The sequence below is a fragment of the Embiotoca jacksoni genome, unplaced genomic scaffold (assembly GCF_022577435.1).
Source record: "Embiotoca jacksoni isolate LCO1_2020_lvr unplaced genomic scaffold, fEmbJac1.0.p SCAF_68, whole genome shotgun sequence".
Taxonomy (NCBI): Eukaryota; Metazoa; Chordata; class Actinopteri; family Embiotocidae; genus Embiotoca; species Embiotoca jacksoni.
The window spans coordinates 1,117,271-1,134,770 of NW_027185423.1; the positions used below are offsets into that span (position 1 = coordinate 1,117,271).

The 17,500-nt window shown below is 45.3% G+C and overlaps 2 protein-coding genes across 2 annotated transcripts in view; one reads left to right on the forward strand and one right to left on the reverse strand.

The window, feature by feature from the left end:
• Positions 1–4,693: 4,693 nt before the first annotated feature.
• Positions 4,694–6,692, reverse strand: LOC138214160 (tripartite motif-containing protein 16-like). The gene has a single exon (XM_069175541.1). The coding sequence runs from the start codon at positions 6,689–6,691 to the stop codon at positions 4,847–4,849; it is 1,845 nt and encodes a 614-aa protein (XP_069031642.1). The 5' UTR covers position 6,692; the 3' UTR covers positions 4,694–4,846.
• A 7,097-nt stretch (positions 6,693–13,789) lies between these two features.
• The window catches only part of lratb.1 (lecithin retinol acyltransferase b, tandem duplicate 1), a 16,170-nt gene continuing 12,459 nt past the window's right edge, over positions 13,790–17,500 (forward strand). The window contains exons 1-9 of the mRNA XM_069175537.1: positions 13,790–14,086; positions 15,018–15,118; positions 15,308–15,377; positions 15,456–15,586; positions 15,761–15,846; positions 15,973–16,072; positions 16,181–16,224; positions 16,555–16,632; positions 16,751–16,947. Coding sequence (XP_069031638.1) covers positions 13,876–14,086; positions 15,018–15,118; positions 15,308–15,377; positions 15,456–15,586; positions 15,761–15,846; positions 15,973–16,072; positions 16,181–16,224; positions 16,555–16,632; positions 16,751–16,947 — 1,018 coding nt within the window. The 5' untranslated portion in view covers positions 13,790–13,875. The remainder of the gene's footprint in view (positions 14,087–15,017; positions 15,119–15,307; positions 15,378–15,455; positions 15,587–15,760; positions 15,847–15,972; positions 16,073–16,180; positions 16,225–16,554; positions 16,633–16,750; positions 16,948–17,500) is intronic.

A 17,500-nucleotide genomic window follows, 5' to 3' on the forward strand; every position in this document is an offset into this window, starting at 1 on the left:
TGTCCGTCTCTCCGCTCGTCATCGTCAGTTGTCCGGACAGATTGACATGTCGCTCAACTCCTCCCCTAACTCCTCCTCTAACTCCTCCTCTAACTCCTCCCCTAACTCCTCCCCTAACTCCTCCTCTAACTCCTCCCTCCATCCTGCCTTCGTAGAATGCATTAATTCTGAGACTAATTTAATCTTCACGAGCCTCTTCGTCATCTACATCCTCCTCCTCCCCGTCTTCCTCTTCGTCCTCCTCCTGGGCTTCCGGCGATGGAGGAAGCGTCGCTCCGGTTCTTCTGCAGCGGCGACGAGCCACTCGGACGTCTTCACCTACAACATGGTGGTCCTGCAGCTCGTCACGTCCTCGGGGGCTTCCCTCCTCCTCTGGAGCGTCTGCACCCGTCAACCAGCTGTTGCCTCAGTGGCGCTGAACATCCTGTCCGCCACCTCACCCGGAGAGACTCTGTTTCACACGCTCACCTGTGTGGATCGCTACCTGGCGGTCGTTCACCCCGTCACCTACCTGAGTCTGAGACGGGCGCGAGGCGTCACAATCAGAAACATCTCCATCGGGTGCGTTTGGCTGTTTTGCTTTTCTGAGTTGAGTCTACAAAAGTGGGCACGCGATATATCGATCATCGTCGATCCCTTGTTGTTGATGTGCTCCTTTATTGTGGCGTCTTTCTGCAGCCTTTCTGTACTCCGTGTTCTGATTCGTCCGGGGCCGGGGGAGGTGGGCGGGACTAGGGAGAGGGTTGACCAATCGAAGCACAGGGCTTTCAGCACCATGCTGGCCATCATGGGCGCTCTGTTGGTGAGGTTCTTGAGCAGTATGGTCACAACTGTCACGCAGGTGACATCACAGCCGACCCACCTCCTCTGTGTGGTGTTGTTTTCCTCGGTCTGGTTCCACCTGCCCAGCAGTCTGCTGTTACCGCTGATCTTCCTCCACAGGGCGGGAAAACTACCGGGCTGCAAACACCCGCCCGCTGGAGCAGAATGACTTCAGACGGAGAGGATGAACTCCACCAACACAAAACAATGAGACGAAAGGTTGAAGAGCATCACTGACTGTAAATGAGGAGTTATTCATGTTGATGAAGTGAGCTTTGTTTGGAAAGTCTACTTTGAGCCATTACAACTTGAGCAGAGCTTTTTTTGGCAGAAAAAAAATGCAGAAATCTTGCAGAATCCCACAGATTTTGTACAGATTGTGATCGTGGCGATCGGCAGTTTGCAATTTCCTGAATTCCTGAATGCTGGGAATGAATTGGCAGCAAGATTTTGAGCTCCTTTTTTCTTTAATTAGGTGGATAAAAACATTTTGGATGATTAAAATTGTAAAATGTTAAAAACCATGAGTGAGTTTTCCTCCTTTAAAAAGTTGGTTCGTATTCCAGAGATGTTCCTGCAATTTTCTCAGGTGACCAACAAGTTAAATTTAGATTTAAGATATTTTTTCTTGACTTTTCTTCATGCAGCATTAATCTGTGTAAAAGACTTTCTAAAATAAACTGAGAAAAAACTGACGAGTTTCATTCATTTGCTTCTGTAGGCTGCAATAAGAGCCGCGGTGAAACCGAGGCGTCACGTTTTAGCGGCGGTTTTTCTATTTGAAGCATTTTGAAAATGCATAAAATCATATTTATGAACGTGATGATGGAAGATGCGTCGGGTCCACCGATTTCCGTCTCTCCGACCTCCCTGTGGACGGTTAACGTTTGGACTCGGTACCGCTGAACAGCAGGCGGAGAGTTTCGGAGACGCGGGAATCAAACCGTGCTGCCGAGGAACTTCACGAGTTTCAGCGTCCGTGTTCTGAATCCGACTGATGTGTTCTTTGTTGTTGAGGGAAATGTCTGCACAACTTGTTCTCGTCCTCCTCGGGGCTCCTCAGCGGTTGTGTTTGGGAGGGATGTTGGTCCGCGACGCGCTCGAGGCCTCGCTGCCGTTGACGGTGTGTTGCGGTGACGGCTGCGGTCTGGTTCTCGCTGCCAACAGTTTGGTGTTACCTCTGCTGTTCCTGCGCCGGGCTGCGAACGCTGACTCGGGCTCAGGGTTGGACCGGTCCTGACTTCTGAAACCGGTCTTCAAACATCGACTACAAGTCCCCAAATTGCCAGTTCGTTTCAGACGAGGAGCTTTCAGATTATTATTTAGCGGTGGGCGACGTGGCCCTGAAATCATAGCACGATATTTCTGGGTATTTTTGCAATATTCTTGACGATATGACAAAATAATTGATTATTCAATTTAATTACATACATTTTCAACAAAAGTGTTATAGATTTATATGTCAACATTATTCCTTCAAATATTCATTGAATGATCCCTCGGTTCTTTAGTTTGTGAAAAACAGAAAGTCAAAGTGAGGTTCGGGTCCTGTGAACGGCCCTGAGGAGGATGTGCCGGGACGACGACCGTCATCCCTTCGTTACCTCGTCACCGCCGTCGGCAGATTTAACGACGTTCTGGGCGGATTGTCTGAAGTTCAGCGTCGACGTTTGTCCACTGATAACCCCGTTTTGGGCTTTTTCTTGCACTTTTATTTCCTAACGAGTCCATTTGTTCACCTGAACGTCTGCTGCTCTCCGTGTGTGTGTGTGTGTGTGTGTGTGTGTGTGTGTGTGTCTGTGTGTGTGTGTGTGTGTGTGTGTGTGTGTCTGTGTGTGTGTCTGTGTGTGTGTGTGTGTGTGTGTGTGTGTGTGTGTGTGTGTGTGTGTGTGTGTGTGTGTGTGAAGGGGGCGGAGCCACCCGGTGTGAAACACAGAGGAGAAATACGCCCACTCAGCTCTAAACCTGAGGAACTGCAGGAGCTGCTGGGTTGTTGTAAAGGGTTTGTGGACAGTCGCTCCGATGTTGAAAGGTGTTCCCTGTTGAGTTTATCAGTTCTCGTAGACGTCTGTAGAGATATAATCCCAAAGAATGACTTGATTTCAAAGGCTTTATCAATTATTATTGAATTGAAGTGATGATTCATAACTTCTCTCTCCATAAGATGTGTTACATCGACTCAATAAATCATCAACTACACAAAGTAGCCTGAATTATTTTATGGATTTTTAACATCTTGCAGCCAAAATAATAAAACTCCAGTTTATTTCCTACAACAAAGCATCCGAAAGTGTTTCACAGAGCAAAATAAGAAACTTAAAATGCAATATAAACAAGAGAAAATCAAATAAAGATAAAACAATAAAACATATTTAAAACCCATAAAACAATAGAACCTCAATTAAAAGCCGAGCGAAAAAGATATGTCTTAAGTTCTTTTTTTGTTTTTTAAGTTTTTTGAGTCTTTTGAGTTTCGTCTTAACAGAAACTCAAAGTCCCAGAAATACAAATATTACCAAAACTTGTTGAAGTTCACTTCAAAAACACATTTGTTGTTGCAGTTTAGTCTTATGTTTGTAATTTCTACAAGACAAGGTTGGACACTCAACAGTTTGCATGCTGCAGTTGTTCGTTTCTGCTCAAGCTCTCCAGCAGATAAACTGTTAATGCCACCATGAGTATGATTAGTCACTAAAAACCGTCCCAGGTATAAAACCACTGTCAGATCTCAGGTGACAGCTTCAGGTGTGGGCGTGGCCAGAGACAGGAAGGCACGCCAATCAGCAGTAATATTGTAAGTTCTGTTTGTTGTGTGTATGACACGTGTACTCTTATAATAACACACAACAGGATGTAACACAGCAGATAAAAGCAGTTAATACAACAAACGGGAGAGCAGGAAGTCCAGGTTCGCCGCTTTATGTCAGAGCGAAAATACACCCATCACTTTAAAAAAGGTGTCGTCCATCAGCAGTAAACATGTTAATTAATAACAACAAGTCAAATAAAACAAAAAAAAAACTTTTAAAATGAAAAATAAGTCATTAACAGAGTAAAAGTTCCACCTGGTCTGATGGATGAATCAAAGCATCTGAGTTATATTTTCTAAAATTCATGACAAATTATGAATTAACATGATTCAGCATTAAAATGACATCAAATACAATATGGATGAGAATAAAATAAGATGAAAACAGTTACAACAAATAAAACCTGATATTGGAACTGGATGAAGCAAAACTTTCTCATTTTTAATCTATTTTCTCTTTGTTGAATAAATCTTTCAGCCATAAATTATATCAGGTGATAAACAGTAATTTAACTTTTAGCAGGAAGTCAATTTAGCACATGAATGTTAAAGGTATTGAATGTTTGAGGGGGAAACATACAAACGAAGAACAGAAGGGGACCGAGGACGGAGCCTTGGGGAACACCACAAGTCTGAAGGGCAGCAGGAACAAACAAAGGAAATGCAAACTCAACTCGGGTGGAATTTCTGTGATTATTAAATATTGTTGTTGCAATGAACGAAATAAAACATTTTCTGACTTCATATTTCATGACTGACAACGATCAGGATCAATACAGTTGATTTATGTGTACAAGGATCAGAACAACAACAACATTTGGTCTGAAGAAACAATAAATGTAAATGTAGATTTGTGTGTTTACAAAGTCAGAACAGGAAGTGAGTGATACAGGAAGTGAGTGTTACAGGAAGTGTGTGATACAGGAAGTGTGTGATATAGGAAGTGTGTGATACAGGAAGTGAGTGATATAGGAAGTGTAATAAAAGAAGTGAGTGTTACAGGAAGTGAGCGATAGAGGAAGTGAGTGATACAGGAAGTGAGTGTTACAAGAAGTGAGTGTTACAGGAAGTGAGTGTTACAGGAAGGTGTTGTGATTTCTGTGCTGAGGTCCAGGCAGTAGAAGAGACACAACAACACACAAACACATGAACACAAATGTTCCTGAAACCTTCAGAGAAGTTCACGTGTTCGTGAAGAGAAACCGCTGCTGCCTATCAGACTTTCACAAACTCAGCTGAGGAGGCAGAACCACACAAACAAATCCCAGCGTGGAGCGTCTGAGTGAAGGAGGTCTGGACTCTGTGGAGGAGAGTCATGGTTCCAGAGACGCTGTAGAAAGACAGAATACCTGCTGGGTGATCCAGGTACACTCCGACTCTGGAGGACGGAGGACCTGAGATGGTAGTACCGACATTGTTGTAGTAAAATATATAACCTTCTGGGTAACAACATAATGACCAAGATTTGTCATCAGATCCAAACCACTCTGTTCTGCTGGTGTTCTTGTATGCGACTGATACATATACTCCTCCTCTTCCTCCTCCTCTTCCTCTCCTCTCCACCTCCCAGTAACAACATCCAGTCAGACTCTCTCTACTCAGGACCTGAAAACACCAACGAGTGAATCTGTCTGGATGATCAGAATAAGATTGTTCTTGATCCATTAATGTTACTTTTCTGTTCCTCTTAGATAATAACAGATTTCTGTGTGCTGTGTTTGGATCCAGAGTGATTTCTCGTGAATATATTAAGAACTCATCCCTGGTCTTTGCTTCTGGTCCTGACAGTAAAACGTCCACTTCACTAACAGTCTTTGAGATGTTTGTCCGTCCGTCCCTCAGAGCGTCCTGTAGTAAATCTCTGGTCTTTGGTTCTGGTTCTGATAGTAAAACGTCCACTCCACTAACAGTCTTTGAGATGTTTGTCCGTCCGTCCCTCAGAGCGTCCTGTAGTAAATCTCTGGTCTTTGGTTCTGGTCCTGACAGTAAAACGTCCACTTCACTAACAGTCTTTGAGATGTTTGTCCGTCCGTCCCTCAGAGCGTCCTGTAGGAAATCTCTGGTCTGTGACACAGCTGCTGTCACTTCCTTAAAGTAGGTGAGAGGCCGAGTGTTGCTGCTGGATGAGTGTGTGGACTCTCCGAGTGCTGACAGTGAGGAGAAGCTCTGCAGGAACTCGTGATCCTCCGTGTGTGAGAGCTTCTCCAGCTCGCCGTCTTTCCTCTTCAGCTCAGCGACCTCCTGCTGCAGCTTCTCCTGAAGCTCTCTGACTCGACTCACTTGGGTTTCCTGCTGAGATCTGACCTTCTGCTTCACATCGCGCATCAGATGGATGATCTCCTCGCTGTGCTCCACTGCTTCATCAGCGGAGGCGTTGATGTCCTCCACCTCCTGCTGAAGCAGCAGCTCTTCTTTCTCTTGCTTCTTGATTCTCTGCTGGAGGTTTCGTCGACTCCCCTTGAGCTTCTTCTGCTTCTCCGTCCTTTCTGCTGCAGCTGAGACGGTGTCGTGGTCTTTATGTTCCTCCATTAAACAGAGATAACAGATAATCTGCCGATCGGTGCGGCAGAAGATCTTCATCACCTCATCGTGACGAGAGCAGATGTTCTCCTGGAGCTTCTTGGAGGGGTTCACCAGCTTGTGTTTCTTGAATGTTGCAGCATCATAATGAGGTTGGAGGTGTTTCTCACAATAAGAAGCCCGACAGACTAAACAGGACTTGGTGGCTTTCAGCTTCCTCCCAGTGCAGACATCACAGGCCACATCTTCAGGTCCAGCATAGCAGTGATCAGCAGGAGCAGCTCCGAGTCCAGTCTTCTTCAGCTCCTCCACTAACTCTGTCAACATGATGCTTTTCTCCAGGACAGGCCTCAGTGTGAACGTCTTCCTGCACTGAGGACAGCTGTAGACTCCCGTCCCGTCCTCTTCATCCCAGTGGTCTTTATTACACTTCATACAGTAGCTGTGACCACAGGAAAGAGTCACCGGATCCTTCAGTAGATCCAGACAGATGGAACAAGAGAAGGTTTCTCGGTCCAGCTGAACTCCTTTCTGCTCCATTTTATCTCTCAGCAGCAGTGACTGAGAGTTTCTGTTCTGTAGAAGTGAAACTAGTCTGAGCTCTGATCTACAAATCATGTGTCTGTGCAGTGAACGGAGCGCTGACTCATCATCATGTTGGTTCCACCCATGTTCAGAGTCCAGATCTGAGGGGAGGGAACAAGGAAGTATGTGGACCGACTGGATGTTCTGGTTACCAGGGTCCGACTTGTTCCAGGAAGACGAGCAGCTGGTTCTGAGTTTAACGCTTCGTTCACAGCAGAGCTCACTGGAAACGCTGCTCAGCTCAGGATGAAAGCGTCCTCTCATGTTGAGTTTTCAGATTTTGGGACGCTCAGTAAAATGTAAATAAAAACAGAATGAGTTGATTTGTAAATCACGTGAACCCAAATTTAACTAAACATAGATCAAAGACAACAAATCAAAAGTTTTGTGAAAAATATCATCTCATATTGAATCTGATGTCAGCAACACGTCTCTATAAAGTTGTTCCAGGATCATGTTCACCACTGTGTTGCGTCACTTCTTCTTTTAACAACACTCTGGAAACGTTGGGGAACTGAGGAGACCAGTTTCTGGAGTTTGGAAAGTTAAATGTGGTCCCATTCTTGCCTGATGGAGGATTTCAGCTGCTCAACAGTTCAGGGTCTCCTTTGTTGTATTGTTCATGTCCTGATGCTCCAGATGTTTTCAATGATTGACAGGTCTGGACTGCAGGAGGCCAGTTTATCAGCGGACTCTTCTACTAGAGAACCATGCTGTTGGAATACGTGCAGAATGTGGTTGGACGTTGTTCTGCTGAAATAAACAAGACCTTCCCTGAAAGAGACGTTGTCTGGATGGCAGCATATGTTGCTCCAAAACCTGAATATATCATTCAGCATTAATGCTTCCTTCCAGATGTTCAAGCTACCCATGCCATGTGCACTAATGCATCCTGTACCATCACAGATGCTGGCTTTAGAACTGAGCTGATAACAAGCTGGATGGTCCCTCTCCTCTTTAACCTGGAGGATGCAGCGTCCATGATTTCCAAACAGAATCTCAGATTGTGATCCATCAGACCTCAGGACAGTTGTCCACTTCACCTCAGTCCATCTTCAATGATCTCGGTCCAGAGAAGGCGGCGGTGTTTCTGGATCATGTTTCTATCTGGTTTCTTCTTTGGAGAGTTTAAACCTGCATTTGTGGACGCAGCGATGAACTGTGTTCACAGACGATGGTTTTCACAAGTGTTCCTGAGCCCATGCAGTGATTTCCACTCCAGAATAGTGTGTTTTTAATGCAGTGCTGCCTGAGGGCCCGAAGATCACCACCATCCAATATTGGTTTCCAGCCTTATCCCTTGTGTTCAGAGATTTCTCCAGATTCTCTGAATCTTTTAATGATATTATGAACCGTAGACGATGAAATCCACTAATTCTTTGTAGTTTTACGTTGAGGAACATTATTCTTAGATTGTTGAACTATTTTCCAACACAGTCTTTCAGAGTGGTGAACCTCTCCCCATCTTCACTGCTGAGAGACTCCGCCTCTTTGAAATCATCTTTTATACCCAAACATGTTACTGATCTGTTGCCATTGTAACCTAGAATTTGTTTAGCCATTATATTTGGACCGTTCGAAGATCAAGTAATGATGTCAGGGTAGGAGAGCAGAACAATGTAAAGTATTCATGGACACTGTTCTGTGTGGATGGGGTAAAGAGATGTAAGACCATGACATTTTACAGTGCTTTTATTTTTACTAAACACAATCATAATAAGAAGTATGAAATTGGAAAAACATTTAAAATATATATTTTGCAAGAATAAAACAAGAATAAATCGTTCAGTAACACAGAGGCTTTTTAAATATGCGCATTTAATGGTCAGCACCTTAAATATAAATCTATAGTAGTATAATCACACTTATTCCGTACATGAAATGTCATACAAACCACCACAAACAATAATATACTGCACCCATATGTAAATAAATACTCCTCAAATATGAATATATGGTAGTACAATAAGAAATATAGTTGACTGCAGATATAAGTAGAAGACATATACTGGAACACAAATATAATTATACATCATCTCAAAAACACATGACAAACAAATGTAAATGTGTGGAAACAAACTCAATTTTAGATATATAGAAACATTTATATAGTATGAACAAGATTACAAATCATTCAGATTCGTTGCGTTGGTTTTGTTATATATAATAAACAGTTCTATAGTTTTATTTCAGTATTCTTAATCAGGACCAATAATGACCGCAGTGAGCTTTGGATTCCGATTGGTTGAAACGTAACACACATCATCAGGCAGTTAACATTAGGCAGGAAATATAAAACGCGTGATGACGGTCGGGAGAAGATGAGGCCGTTGGGGAAACTCTGTGCGACTAAAATCACAATATATTAGCTTCACATCTAAATAATCTGCCGTTTCCTTAAACGTTAGCAAACACGTCACAACTCGTAAACTCTGAACTTTCAGAAAATTCCGTGAATGCCACAAGAGGGCGCCGTTCATATGAATTCTTGTCGTGAACACGGCCAACGCGACCCCATTTGAAGGCAGCATTTGAACGCAAAAATGTAGCTTCTAATTATTGGGCGGCACGGTGGTGCAGTGGTTAGCATTGTCGCCTCACAGCAAAAAGGTTCCGGGTTCGAATCCGGTCCTGGGCCTTTCTGTGCGGAGTTTGCATGTTCTCCCTGTGCTTGCGTGGGTTCTCTCCGGGTTCTCCGGCTTCCTCCCATCATCCAAAAACATGCACCTCAGGTCAGGTTACCTGGCCCCGCGCTAGTGGCAGCCTGCTGCAGCAGCTCCCCCCTGAGAGCCCCCCCTGAGAGCCCCCCTGCTGTAGCGAAGAAATTTCCCCTCGGGGATTAATAAAGTGTATAAAATCAAAATCAAATGCCTGAAGATTTAACAGCCACGTCCCACCAACTATCAAGCAACATTAAAATGAGCCTTGGTAGCAAGTTCGTGGCATCCGCCTATCCTTCTACTTTAGTTTAGTAAACGTTCCTTATTTTACGATTAGTTTTTTCCCAGAAAAATCAACTCTACTCTTCCCACCAGTTAACGCTGATCTCACTGAAAGTAATGGACTCCAACCTCTTCTAGAAGAGAGCATCACCGTCCTGACTTCACTTCCTGTCCAGACTCAACTCTGCCTTTTATTCATCTGCATTTATTTCGATGATCTTTCTGAAAAACATGTTCTTGGAGTCCGCAGTCCAAATCCTCAGACAAATCCATCGTTTCAGCAACTACTAGTTGTTTTTACCAACCTTCAACATTGGCTGCTTTATACACATCTCCAAAAAATCATTTGCGTCATCGTAACTCGTTTCTCGTCCATATCCACGAAGCTCTCGATTCACTTGCTCTGCCTGCAACATGATAGTTTTCCCGTTCTGTGCAGAAACAGCAGAGGCAGAGCCAAACTGCTGGGAACAGTCAGGCTGATTCCTACATCCATCACCGTGCACACGTCGGTCATATCGACGTGAAACATATTCTCTCAACCAAAACTCACAACGAGCCCGACGAACCGCAATAGCAGCGTTCCCGTGATGGCCCCGATCATCTGGAAAGCCCTCTGCTTTGATTGGTCAACGACAGCCAGGTAGCGCTCCACACAGGTCAGGAGGTGAAACAGCATCTGTCCGGGGAAAATGACGCAGAATAAATACACCCCCAACTGCAACACCGCCTCGCAGCCGCTGTAGCTGCCCAACGAAGACGAATAGAAGACGGATCCGGAGACGCCTAAAATCTCCACGATCATCATGTGGTAGGTGAAGAAGTCGGAGTGGCTCATTGGCACCGAGCGCCTCCAGCGCCGGAAACCCAGGCAGAGGATGAGGATGTAGAGCGGCAGGAAGACGACTACGTTGGCGATGGGACACGTGGAGTAGATGACTTTGCTGGCGATTGAATTCTTGCATGCCGAGTAGACGGAGGCGATGGAGGCGTTAGAGGAAGAGAGGCGAGGGGAGGGAACGCAGAAGGAGGAGGACGAGTTGACTGACATGGCCTGTGGAAGAAAGCAAGAAAGAATATGGAAGAATCTCGGTCCCTCGAAAAGCGTTCTCTGATGGCACGTCATTGGCAGCTACGAGGGACAATCCAAAAGTTGGAGGACTGCAGCAGAGCCGGGGGAGATGTGACCTTCATGATGTCACCATGGACCTGAAACTTGAGCAGAGAAACAGCAGATGTTGGGTCAAATTTCAGAAAGAAGACGCAGGAGCTAAAGAGGGAGGTGGGGAGCTACGGCAGCGCGCTGTGGCGTCATATTGTCGTGTTGGAGAACCCTGTTGCCATGGCGACACAGTTCAGGTGGTTCACAGTGAACGTTTTCCCTCCGACGCCTCAGAAGGTCCCGGTGGAACTCAATGTTGACAGTCTGACTCTGGGGGACGAATTCACGGTGACACAAAGAAAACCCACCTGGTGTCTCCTGACCTGACGCGCCCTCTTCGGTCCTAGACAGTGAAGCTCCGCCCCTTTTGAAACGTGATGTCATCAGAACACCTCGCCCGGTTCATCGCTTCATTGCCGGAGACTTTCTGAAGCGTTTCAAAGGTCTCTGTTGGACATTTACAGAGTTTGACCCAAAATCTGATGTCTGTGATCTTTGGCCCCTCAGGCAACGCTGCTTTAAGGAAAGCCATGATTCTGTGGTGGAAATCACTGCATGGGCTCAGGAACACTCGGCCCTGAGCAGGTGTGTTGAAGATTTTCTGTCCCCCCAAAATCTGATGTTTGTCTACTCCAGTTTCAGGTTTCCATGGTGACATCACTAATGTTCAGGTACCAGAGGTCACGTTAACGTGAGGAACTCAGTGATGATATTAAACTCTGAACACTTCCTGATGGAGGTCGTTGCTTCCTGCTGCTCCGTGTGCAGCACCGTGCTGCGTTCAGGAACACTATGAACTCAGGGATCCACCCTCATATGTCAAAATGTTTAAATGGTCTCTAGTCCTCTAATATAACTGCTGACAATGATCCACTTTCTGTAGTTTTCTGCTGACAATCTGCCAAATTGCACATTGAAGTCACATTTAAAAGGGTGAAACCAGCGATTTACAACACATTTGTTTAGTTGAGAAAATCAAAGCCTTTACGAGCAAACTTCACAAATGTAAGATACATTTAGGACAACAACATGAATATATTTATGCATGAGGCTCGATGTTTGATGAATCAATACCTGAAAAAAACTCAGTCCTTATGTTGAACGTCAAACTCGATTTTCTGCTGGTTCCAAAGTGTCTGGCTCCAACGCAAAGTAAATTGGATGTGCTTTCAAAACTAATCCCCCAATTTATTTTTTTTCTTGATAAATCAACTTACAAATTGCTGGAAAGAGAAAATGCTTAAACGCAATCAGTAATATTTAATCATGGTTGGCCCCAACCCCCAACCACCCGGACTTCCACTGGCCTTTACCTGAACATTTTTTTTATTCTCAGCAGCTCGGCAAACAGTTGACACTGACCCCGGTACAAAATACCAGTCTAATGCATGATTAGATTGACAGGTCGAGATATCATGCAAATCAAAATAGCAATATAATCACTAAATGCAACCATTGGCAAATCTTAAGAGAAATACTCACCTTTTCTAAATATGAAAGTAGTTATTCATGAATTAAATTCAAAATGTTTCTGAGAGTGGAGTTGTTGTTGTTTTGTTTCTTCCAGGTCGATGAAGTTGAGTCCGTTCCTCGTCTCTCTGACTGCCGTCAGAATATGACGTCGATCAAACAGGTGCGTCTGGAATATGAGGAAAATAAACAAGAAGTGGTTCTTTGCATGTTACAGAACCACAAATCACCACCGATTTACATCTGACCTGTCGCCCTCGAGTGTCTTTCCATTTGGTGCTCGGGGGTGTGATCTGTGCAGAACGGCCGTCCCTTCACAGGAAAGGAAACATGGCGGTTCTTCACGACGCAAAAAACAATCATTTTATTTCCAAGGAGTCGGCGTACTTCCTGCGAAGGTCTCCGGCGGGAACGTGTTCTTATACACATCTCGTCCTAAACGTGGGATAAAATCGAGTAACGTTTTTCGAGCATTTTCTTGCTGCTGGGTGATTTTCCCTCTTCGGGTACACGAGGGGTTGGACGGGGCTGCCGAACAGAGAGAGGCGGGAACCAGCCGACGACCTCGAGACGACCTCGAGACAACTTTATCGCTCTTGAGATTCACACTCGCATCCAGATGAAGACAATAAAACATGTACAAACGGGAAGTCTGTGGTTTATAAATTTAGGTTTCACACATTTGAAAAAATAATTTCATGTGCATGAGATGAATTTACCTTGAGACACATAAGATTTAAAAATAGCATGTAAAAAAACAAAAAAACAACACATGCTAAAAGCTGTTTCACATGAGAAAATTTACATTTTAACACATTTTATAAATTATAAGAAATCACATGAAAGAAAAAAAATACAGTTTTAAATGCTGTTTAACTGGTGAAAACTAAACAGATTTTAATATGGATTTTTTTTATTTATTTTTTAAATATTTCAAATGTGAAAAAATAAATAAATTCACACATTCACACAAATTTAAAACCCACTTGAATATTTCCATTTGTTTTAATTAGCAATACAAAATAGAATCACGAAATAAAGAGACACTAAAACGGTATATTGCCAGGTTATGCAGAAGATGATGGGAATGAAACATGCGGGGAGCGAAACTCTCAAACCAGACAAATGAAGTGAACACATTTGAACTTCCTCTTTACCTCTTTGAATCACATCATTTCAGACAGTTTCATCCGCCTGCGTGTTCTACTGTATGTAATATATCTCACCGCTTTAAATCCCATCAAAATGCTTCTTTTACGTTGTTTTCTTCCCTTAATTCCTCGTATAAAACCCTCACACTTTTATTGAGATAATATTGTATAGCTGTGTTTTAGTCTTTTATCATTTTACAGCAGCGCAGCTTCCTTTGTTTCAGTTAAAGATCTCATTTCTTCCTCCATCCAGAAAAAATAAAGGGACTCAAAGTTTTGAGGGAAACAGCGGACAGACGGAACTTTCAGTGACGCGTTTCCGGTCGGACTGTTTTCAAAGACGTACCGGTGCACCTTGAACTTTTCGGAGTTTGTTTTCCGTCCGTCCCCGTCGAACCGGACCGTTAATGAACGATGTCCATCTTCCCACAGTCCATGAGGACGGTGCCTGCGGCCCTCAGGCGGCTGTCACGCGTTGGTTCCCGGTCTAACGCGCACTTTTTGCGGGCACCGGGCCCGGACCTTCGGGACACGAGCGGTTCCAGGTGCTACGCGAGTTCTGCCGGGACCGGCCCGGTCCGGATCGGCTGTGCATCCGGGTTCTGGGGGGACACCGCCACCGCAGGTCCGTTCAATGACTCTGATTTTAGAATAAAACAAGTGACGGACAGGTTGAGACTCGGGGCCCAATGCGCAGTGCGCATGCGTCCGAAAGGCCCCGCCCCCAACCTAATATTCACCTATTTGATAGAAAAACCGTTTAAGATGCAAACAAATGTAAACAGAAGCTGATGATTTATAGATCGTGTGAAGACGTGTGCAAAATGGAGAATCTCGTTAGTTTATTATAAAATAAATGCTCGTTTTGAATTTGGTTTTGACATCTGGAAACATCTGGGTCCAGAGGAGGGGGCGGGGCTTCTGGATCATGTTTCTATCTGGTTTCTTCTTTGGAGAGTTTTAACATCATTTGTGGACGCAGCGATGAACTGTGTTCACAGACGATGGTTTTCACAAGTGTTCCTGAGCCCATGCAGTGATTTCCACTCCAGAATAGTGTGTTTTTAATGCAGTGCTGCCTGAGGGCCCGAAGATCACCACCATCCAATATTGGTTTCCAGCCTTGTCCCTTGTGTTCAGAGATTTCTCCAGATTCTCTGAATCTTTTAATGATATTATGAACCGTAGACGATGAAATCCACTAATTCTTTGTAGTTTTACGTTGAGGAACATTATTCTTAGATTGTTGAACTATTTTCCAACACAGTCTTTCAGAGTGGTGAACCTCTCCCCATCTTCACTGCTGAGAGACTCTGCCTCTCTGAAATCATCTTTTATACCCAATCATGTTACTGATCTGTTGCCATGGTAACCTCATTAGTTGTCAGATGTTCCACTGAGGTGTTTTGTTGTTGTTGTTGTTGTTGTTGTTGTTTTAGGGTTACACAACTTCTCCAGTCTGATGTTGTTTATTATATTATAGATTTGTGTTTGTGTGTGTTGTCTAAGTCGACCAATCACAGTGCTCCGTCTGGCTCTGCTGTTTCCTCCCTCAGTGCCTCAGCTGATCTACAGCGGGAAGTTGGACTTCCTGGTGTTCGACTACCTCAGTGAGATCACCATGTCTCTGCTCACCGCCGCCAAGACCAAGATGCCCGTGAGTCCCTCCCATCAGCCCCAACACGTGAACATGTGACACGCCGTCTCTCTGCTCCCACAGTAGTTCAACGTAGTATATTATTGTCTGTCAGATGTTCTAGCCGTGTGTGCTGCAGTGCGTGTGTCGGCCTGCAGGGGGCAGCGCTGCGTTGACTGTGTGTTAATCTCTGATCACTCCGTCCTGCAGAACCTCGGCTACGCTCCCGACTTCGTCCACATCGCTCTCGCTCCGTTCATCAACGACATCCACAGGAAAGGTGAGTGCTCGACACGACAACACGGGAAGTGTTCGTCTCCATGGCGACAGGTGAGCGTTAACCCCGTCTTCCTGTCAGGTATTCGAGTCGTCAGTAACGCCGGCGGTGTCAACCCTCTTGCCTGTGCCGCCGCCATACAGGAAGTCATCAAGAAGGCCGGCCTCGACCTGAAGGTCGCCGTGGTGACCGGTGATGACCTCATGCCACATGTGAGGCCACGCCTATGATGTCATGGCTGTTTGATTATTGATTGTTGTAAATGTTATGTTTATGGATCGCAACTTAATCTTCCTCCTCCTCCTCTACCTCCTCTTCCTCCTCCTCCTCTTCCCCCTCCTCTTCCTCTTCCTCCTCCTCTTCCTCCTCCTCCTCCTCCTCCTCAGAGGAGCAGCCTGTCAGAGGTGAAGATGGCCGACGGCAGCAGACAGCAACTTCCTGGATCTCTTCACAGTATGAACGTTTATCTCGGGTACGAACTCAGCAGCTGTGATACAGATGTTACCTGCAGCTGACACACCTGCTGACACACACTTCTGTGTGTGTGTGTGTGTGTGTGTGTGTGTGTGTGTGTGTGTGTGTGTGTGTGTGTGTGCAGGGCCGAGCCGGTGCGTCGCTGTCTGGACCTCGGTGCCGACATCGTGGTGACGGGCCGCTGCGTGGACAGCGCCATCGCTCTCGGGCCGCTCATCCACTGCGTACGTTTGTCTCACTCGCGGTCTCCATGGCAACCAGAAACTTCAGTCGATCACTGTGATACAAGGTGTCGGTGTGTTTGACGTCTGACTGTTTCTGATCTGTTGCAGTTTAAATGGGGAAGAAGTGACTATAACCTGCTGGCAGCTGGCAGGTACACACACACACACACACACACACACACACACACACACACACACACACACACACACAGTGTTTAGAGTTAAAAAAAGAAATGAAAGTAAATCAATAAAAACTAATTTAATTAAAATAAATAGAATAAATAAATTTTTTGAAGTTAATTAAATCTGTCATTTCAGTTGAATTAAAATTTGGCAAACAAACAATAAAATACAAAAATGTTGAAAAGTATTTTCGTTTAGTATTATTTAGTTTGTTTATTATTTTCTTATATCAGTTTGTTTGTCATTTTCTTGTATTTACCATTTGTTGTTGTTGTTGTTGTTGTTGTTGTGTGTTCTAGTCTCGCAGGTCACCTGATCGAGTGCGGCGCTCAGAGCACCGGAGGGATCTTCACCGACTGGCACAAAGTTCCCGACTGGTGAGAAACGCTTTTGTAAATGAAATGATTTCGTGTTGACTTGCTGAAGTCCAGACCAACACGTAGCTGGAGGAGCCTCACAGCAGGGAGTCCTGACCCGGTTCCTCCGTCTCGTCAGGGACAACGTGGGCTTCCCGGTGGTCGAGTGCTCCGCCGACGGCTCCTTCGTTCTCACCAAGCCGCCCAAAACCGGCGGCCTGGTGTCCTTCGGCACGGCGGCCGAGCAGCTGGTGTACGAGATCGGCGACCCGCGGCGCTACCTGCTGCCCGACGTCGTCTGTGACTTCAGCCGGGTGGCGATCCAGGAAGTCCCGGGTAGGTCCGCGCTCGCACACCTGCCGCCCTCCTCCCAACCTCCTACAAACACCTCCTACAAACTCCTCCTCCCAACCTCCTACAAACTCCTCCTCCCAACCTCCTACAAACTCCTCCTACTAACCTCCTACAAACTCCTCCTACTAACCTCCTACAAACACCTCCTACAAACTCCTCCTCCCAACCTCCTACAAACTCCTCCTCCCAACCTCCTACAAACTCCTCCTACTAACCTCCTACAAACTCCTCCTCCCAACCTCCTACAAACACCTCCTCCCAACCTCCTACAAACTCCTCCTCCCAACCTCCTACAAACTCCTCCTACTAACCTCCTACAAACTCCTCCTACTAACCTCCTACAAACACCTCCTACAAACTCCTCCTCCCAACCTCCTACAAACTCCTCCTCCCAACCTCCTACAAACTCCTCCTACTAACCTCCTACAAACTCCTCCTACTAACCTCCTACAAACACCTCCTACAAACTCCTCCTCCCAACCTCCTACAAACTCCTCCTACTAACTCCTCCTCCCAACCTCCTACTAACTCCTCC